Below are 7,500 nucleotides of genomic sequence, written 5' to 3'. Positions count from 1 at the left end.
AAGTGGCTTTTCACTGGCATGCTAACGCTTTAGTGAATCAAGACCTAAGGCTGCCTATATTTAGCGGTCTGATTCTATCCAGATAAAACATTGTACAACTTCTTTGAAGCTAAAATCTGGGGAAGAATCCTACCGCTAAGGAGGTTAACAGAGAACTCAAGGAAGAGGTAATATGTTCCTTATTAGAACATATAAAAATAAACTGCTTACCAAGAACTGGATAATGAGAAGCCCTTTCTCAAAAGGATCCCTCTGCAGTGGCATGCCTTCATTCTGTATGCATTTTAGGTGTCCGTACTTTATGACTTCACCTGAAATGGACATGACAAAATCAATCTTTCTGATCAATGAACTTCGATTATTAACAGGTAGTTACGATTGTAAATGCAGATTCTACAGGTAAACTGAGGGCGCATTTACAGTGGGATGTTATTGTGCTGCGTTATAAAATCATAACGCAGGTTAATGCACAGTAATGTTAAGCCTATGTGACATTCACAGTGCAACATTTATTTCGCGTTGTAAATGTTGCGTTATTGTTACTAACTGCTTGCAGTGTGTCACCTCTAAACGCAGAGGTTAAACACATACAGAGGCATACTTTTCATTGCCTGTATGCTCCACTGTATGCCACGGTAACAGTGTTGTGCGCTACCACTTTTTTTTTTGCGTTACAATGCGGAGTTGCGACTTTAACACAACGTCCCACTGTGAATATGCCCTGAACAGTTCGAAGATGAAAAACCTTGAAGAGCTTAAAGGGACACTTAAGCCAAGAATAAAAAAAAAAAAAATCAGTTTTACTTTCCTGGGGCTTCTACCAGCCCCCTTCAGCCGTCCCATGCCCTCGCAGACACTCACAGAGCCTCCGGTCCCCCGCCACCAGCTAGTTACATTTTTGCTGACAGACCAGACCACGTACATTTTTCTTCGCATTCCCACCCGTAATAGCGTCCTGCTTCTGTGCAGGACGCTATTGAGAACGGGAACATGAAGAAGGATGCACAGGGCCAGGCCATTGCAGGCACAGAAAGCCCGACGACTTCGTGTCAGCGACAATAAAACTAGCTGGCGGCGGGGGACCGGTGGCTCCAAGAGTGACTGTAAGGACACAGGACGGCTGCAGGGGGCAGGTAGAAGTCCCAGGCAAGTAAACCTCAGTGTTCTCCCCAGGCTGTTTTAGCCGGGTGCTCCACCCGGCTAGTTTTGGTGAGCACCCGGCTGTCATCAGCTCACCTCCTTCTATGCTGTAAGCAGAGTTGTGCACAGAAGCACCTGCCCTGCATTTTCTCATCTTGCCCCACCCGGCTACTTTTTCAGGCCACCCGGCTACATTTTCATACCACCCGGCTAGAAAAAATTTCTGGGGAGAACACTGAACCTGATTTTTTATTCCTGGCTAAAGTGTCCCTTTAAGGACTCATTTCCACGGTACATGGAGGCTGACATATGTGCTTTTAAACAATGCACATTCCCTGGCTGTCCTGCCGACGATCTGCCTAATACTTTTAGCCATAAACCCTGAACTAGCAAGCAGATCAGATGTTTGACTAAATTAGCTGTATGCTCGTTTCAGACACTACTGCAGCCGAAGAGATCAGGACTGCCAGACAACTAGTATGGATTAAAAATGAAATCAATATGGGGGCGCGGCTTGCTAATGGCCGCGTAAAGACGTGCTTCACATGAGCTCCCGCTGTCCCGACTCCTAAAGCTCTGTTAAACAGACGAAAACAGCCTGTAGACTGCTTCACATGGGCGGCAGCAAAAAGAGGAGAGACTCCACCAAAAAGCCCCGCTCAAGTTTAGCCCAAATCCTTCGCTTTCTCCGTCCCCTTGAGAGGAGACTGCAACAGCAAGGGGAAGACAACATGGCAACCTCACCACGCGGCGGACAAGGCCGGAACTCTCTCAGAAACAGATTGAGCTCTTCTGTTCCATACAGCCCACTTGCCTCTTTACTTGACAACCTAAGCTTCACCTCCGGAGTCCAGGCACACTATCTTAGTTGGTCACGGGACTTTTGGCCACAGGTCCGACATATCATTAATGGGTGTTAACTTCTCACGAGACACAATTGGGAACCCAGAAAAATCGGCCTGAGTTGGGCTGACTGTACTGGAACCAACTTGTTTGGTTCCATAAATCTGTAATCTCCAGATCTCAGTCATAGATCACTGACGGAATTTGAGCGTATGTGCTTCTCTACATCCTCCCTTCCACATAAGTCTCTCTAGTTTATTCATTTCTCGTCTGTGCCTCTAGTGAAAGGGGCCTACTCAAACTCACGGATATTTGGGACAAAGACTTAGGGAATCCTCTTTTAGCCGAGCAATGGGAAAAGATTTACACTTATCCATAAAACCTCGATCTGTACTCTACACCAGGAAAGGAGCTATAAAGTTTTTTCTAGATAGTACCATACTCCAGTGCAAGTAGCTAAATACAACTCAGATACCCCACCCACCTGTTGGAGATGAGCCCAGGCACATTTCTTCACATATGGTAGGAATGCCCCATCATTCAACCCTTTTGGGCTAAAGTATTTCTGATTCACAAACACTTTTATTGCAGAGATCTTCAATTGTCAATCTCCACAGCTTTATTAACCCTACTCCCTGGAAGAACTGCAATTAAAAAATCCCTTACACCTCAGCTAATGGTAGCAGTTAAATTACTTATTTCCCGCCACTGGAAATCCATTACTACACACTCTATGGCTGAACTTTTCAAGGAAATCAACCATACTATGAGAATGGAGGACCTGTATACTGATACTCAAGACACAACAGAGTCTTTTACTAGGAAATGGGCAGTATGGGTCGATTTTCGTGACTCTTCTAAGGCCCTTGACAAGGACCACACCATGTCTGGAGAGCACACACCATGTCTGGAGAGCACTTTTATTAGGGTGCATGTCCAAAAGTTAAAAATCAACCGATGCAACGACGCTGACATGTCCTACAGAGATTAGTCCTTACTCATAGCTGATGTTAGAATGGCAGCCATGGTCAATAAATGGACTCAGGGTTGAGGGAAGACCCACAACCCCACCACCTCAAAGGAGAGGAGGAGAACATGACCATCGGAATAGTGTGGTTACCATATTCAGCCCATGTTCCCTGCTCCACCATTGAAAAAAAAACACAAAAATCTATGTACAATACAAACAAATCAAAAATATATAGAAGACTGTCAAAAAAAAAAAAAAAAAAAAAGTGAACATAATGGCCTCTATTCATAAAACATTTTGGGGGGGGGGGGATCTTGAAGGTAAAACACTGCATTGGTATTTTAGACTTTTCTGTGCTAATTCATACAAATGTTTACACTTGCCATAATGGGGGGGGGGGGGGATTCCTGCACTAAACTGGCAGAGTTAGTAAAGGAGGCAGCCCCAGCATTTGTCTATTAGTCTTCCTAAACAATTTATTTAATTGCTGTAGCTTAGAAGAACTTCAATAAATGTTCCACATGCAGGCTTTCTGATGTGAAATGTATCTCAAAACTGGTACCCAAGGGGTAAAAAAAAACAAACAAAAAAAAAACACAGCCTTGGTATTCCGGAATGCCTTGTCTGCTCTGCTCTTACTGCAGCTGCTTGGGAGGTCTTTCTCATTCACTTAGCGGTTATCTTGGCTGTTACTGCTGACTTATCACCTTATCTAAACAGGGGGGGTTCTCTGACAGAATTCCTTCTGCTCTAATCTTTATGAATTGACATCAGTGACGTGTTGTGATAATCACCGCACAAGGTGGTAATTTCCTGCACTGCTCAGGAATTGTAGGTTTTCATTTGGAAACAGCTTTTATGAATGAACACTTTGCTAAATGGTCGGGAAAGTCAGCTGTTTTGAGCATTACCGCATGCGAGAATGCTTTATGAATAGAGGCCAATGTAAGAAAACTGCAATTAGAAGTCATAGTCAATAACAAATTCCATCCAGGAAACATTCAGCGGTCAAGAAACTGTGAGTTACCCTTTGGACGCATCCACTAATAACAGTGCACTCCGGACCTGTCTCTTCTTGTCATAACTGTTTGGGACCAGCCATCCTTGGTCGTGCACTGCCCGTGAGCATCGTGGGGTGTAGCAGTATTTCCTTCCATACATGACATTTCTAGAGCGGAAATTGACTTATAGCTCAAGGCAGGTGTTGCCCATTCAGTTTAAACTGTATTAACCATGCTATTCCCTCAATTTGTATTCAGCAAATGCCATGCTTGTGTATATCTAAAATGCCTTAAAGAGAATCTGTATTGTTAAAATCGCACAAAAGTAAACATACCAGTGCGTTAGGGGACATCTCCTATTCCCCTCTGTCACAATTTTGCCGCTCCCCGCCGCATTAAAAGTGGTTAAAAACAGTTTTAAAACGTTTGTTTATAAACAAACAAAATGGCCACCAAAACAGGAAGTAGGTTGATGTACAGTATGTCCACACATAGAAAATACATCCATACACAAGCAGGCTGTATACAGCATTCCTTTTGAATCTCAAGGAGATAATTTGTGTGTTTCTTTCCCCCCTGAGGGGGGAGTGCAAAGCAGAACCACAACACTGAAGAACTTGGCAGCCTTCCAGACACAGGCTGACAAGTCTGACAAGGGAAAGATACATTGATTTATTACAGAGACTGTCATAGTAGAAAGTGCTGCAGTAAGCCAGAACACATTAGAATAGCTTTTGGAACTTGTAGGATGATAAAAAACAGGATGCAATTTTTGTTACGGAGTCTCTTTAAGCACATTTTTTTCTCAAAAGGTTTATTGCTATTAATAATGTCCTTTACTTACCAGGATGTGATGTGATTAAGAGGGTTCGCCCATCCAAGGTGTCTACTGTCTTCTTAACACCACACAATGCTTCTACTAGTGCAATTTCCATTTTCATTATTAAATTGTCATCCTGTCTTTGAAACACTGCATGGTCCCTCTGATCAAGCACAATGACAACATCTCCCGGCTCCAGACCCGGTTCCTGGTCACCTTCCCCATGAAATAGTATTTTCTGACCGTCCCGCATGCCTAAAAGAGTAAACATTTAATGTTAAGCAGGACATACGAATAACCATATAAAAAGCAACCAAAGCACCACATACTGTAGATACTCGAGTATAAGTCTAGAAAGGTCCGATTCACTTTATGGGCAACACTAAGCACACCGACTAATGTGTGTGCTATTAGTGACATTCCCATTTGCAGCAATTTACCTAGTGGTAAGTGATACTTTGATAAAGGAAATGAAAAAAAAAAAAAAAAAAAAAAAAAAAAAAAAAAAAAAGGAGGGTCTGAAAGTCCTGGCCACAACAACAAACAAGGAAAGGGGCAAGGGGAAATACTGGGCTGCATAAAGGGGAGTAAATAATTGCAGCACTTGGGGGGCCTGGAGTAGGTATTGGCTGCACTTAAGGGAAAGGAGGGGTTAATGACTGCAATACAGTATGCGGTGCAGTCATTATCCCCTTCAGATCCCCAAGTGCAGCCATTAACTTTGCTGGGTAGACTTATACTTGAGTCAATAAAAATTCCAGCTCAAAGAGAACCAGAGACAAAGCATCCTCATGTATTTTACTACATTTATCAGTGGAACCATGACAGTAAACACCTACCCTGCTCTAGGTTTCATTCTTCTCTGCTCAATTTGCCTGTTATCAGCTCTGATAAGAATGCCCAACTGAGCATTCAGTCTAAGTTTGACGTGGAATCATATAGCGGAGTCAGTCTTCTGTGAAGTCTTTTCAAGCCCTAGCCTGCCCTCTCCTGGCTCAGCTTTCCTGCTTTGCATACTCAGAGCTCTGGTGACAAGTGTGGCTGTTGTGTAATCTGTGAGCACTGTGCAGTCGTCATTATCTGTGCAGTTTCATTCCTAGGAGAGACACTTCCGACAGGCAGCCACACAGCATTCCAGAATAATAAAGTTGAAAGCACACAGATTAAAATCTGCAGCAGCAGTCCTGCTTGTGTATAGTTTCATAGAGCCTAGACAGCACAACTCATAACCCGGAAGCAGAAGGGATATGAGCCGGCGGCCATATTGGATTTTTCCAGGCGCAATAATGGATAAAAAAAAAAAAAAAAAAAAGGCACACCAGAACGGTGAAATTATCAGGTAGAGCATTTATTCTTTACAGCCTATCGACTGATATGTTTATTTTGTGTGAAACATTCATCTCTGGTTACCTTTAAGAGGGTTGAATATTGGAGTTGACTTATACACAAGGTCGACTTGTATTTGAGTATATACAGTATATGAAACACACTTACCCCAAGGGAGGTTCATAAAAGGTATTTACCTATAGGTGGTGCCCCCCATCCTCAGTCCCTATGGCACATAACCAAAGGTCTGAATACCCACATTGATGTCACCCATCCCCAGCTGCTTGGAGATGTAGTGGTCCATTTATGTGAGACAATCACATGAATGTACAATACCTCCCAGCATGCACTGTGACAGCCAGTAGTGTGCAGGGACAGAGTAGATGGAGGCCATCATATAGACAGGGGGCTCTGAAGCAAATCCCCCTGTAGGTACATAAATGCATGCTGCCCACCCCAAAAGCCCAAAGCAGGGGTTTTATATAATTAACTTTGGAGCACCCAGGCGCTTAGATTCTTTAACCAAAATTATTAATTGTGCTTTTCCTTCAAATATCACCTTTTTTGATGTGAACTTCCAAAATCTTCTTCTCACGAATAACTTTGTTGCCATTACACTGTTTGCATCGGTCTTTGGCATTAATGCGCTCGCCTTCACCATGACAGTCGGAGCACATAGTCTGAATCTGCTGCACCATTCCTGGCCCGAGCTGTTGTATGTGAACTTGAATACCGCGGCCCTTACATGTCGTACATTTCTCTACTGCTCCTTTCTTTCCTCCACGACCTGCATAATAAATACACAGTGCATGAGCAAACAAATTAAATATTCTGAGTTACCGGATTATTCTGCTTGCCTTGGTGTGGTGAAGGCTAAAGATAGCATCTACAGCACTAGATCACCAACTGATGTTATTGAGAACAAGGACCTTAGCTTCCCTCCACAGCACACAAAGCCAAGCAACTCAGTTTATGGGCTGCTAAGAATGGAGGAGGTCTAAGTTAGCGTCCCTCACTAAGGGTATACTACCTTTTATAGTGTTCTCCCCAGAATTTGATTTATGCTGAATGATCAAAAATCGCCACATCTGCATTAACTACAAAAATGATTAGCATCGCATTGGCAATCCCTAACCTAGTTTAGTAGAGGCATCAAGAAACAACTCCTTACCTTCACATTTGCTACAAATGACATTCTTCTGCAATGCCAACTTTCTGCTTGCTCCATTATACAGTTCTTCTAAAGATACAGATAACTGGTGGACCACATTTTTTCCTGAAGAAAAAAATACTAATATTAAACTATGCTAATGAAAAGATGATAAAAAAACTAATTATAAAATGAATAGACGTATCAGCCCCAAAGGGTTCTCCCAGGCAGGGTGAGTAACCTACTTTCT

At 43.0% G+C, this 7,500-nt stretch overlaps 1 protein-coding gene across 1 annotated transcript in view; it reads right to left on the bottom strand.

The window, feature by feature from the left end:
* Positions 1-7,500, bottom strand: part of LOC137530208 (dnaJ homolog subfamily A member 4-like) — an 11,660-nt gene that overhangs the window by 2,408 nt on the left and 1,752 nt on the right. Inside the window, exons 2-5 of the mRNA XM_068251294.1 lie at positions 7,272-7,376; positions 6,660-6,887; positions 4,799-5,029; positions 211-311 (exon numbers count right to left, since the gene is read on the bottom strand). Coding sequence (XP_068107395.1) covers positions 211-311; positions 4,799-5,029; positions 6,660-6,887; positions 7,272-7,376 — 665 coding nt within the window. The remainder of the gene's footprint in view (positions 1-210; positions 312-4,798; positions 5,030-6,659; positions 6,888-7,271; positions 7,377-7,500) is intronic.

Source organism: Hyperolius riggenbachi, chromosome 1 (genome assembly GCF_040937935.1).
Source record: "Hyperolius riggenbachi isolate aHypRig1 chromosome 1, aHypRig1.pri, whole genome shotgun sequence".
Classification (NCBI taxonomy): Eukaryota; Metazoa; Chordata; class Amphibia; order Anura; family Hyperoliidae; genus Hyperolius; species Hyperolius riggenbachi.
Note: the sequence above shows the minus strand (reverse complement) of the source record. Positions and strands in the feature narration are given on the sequence as shown.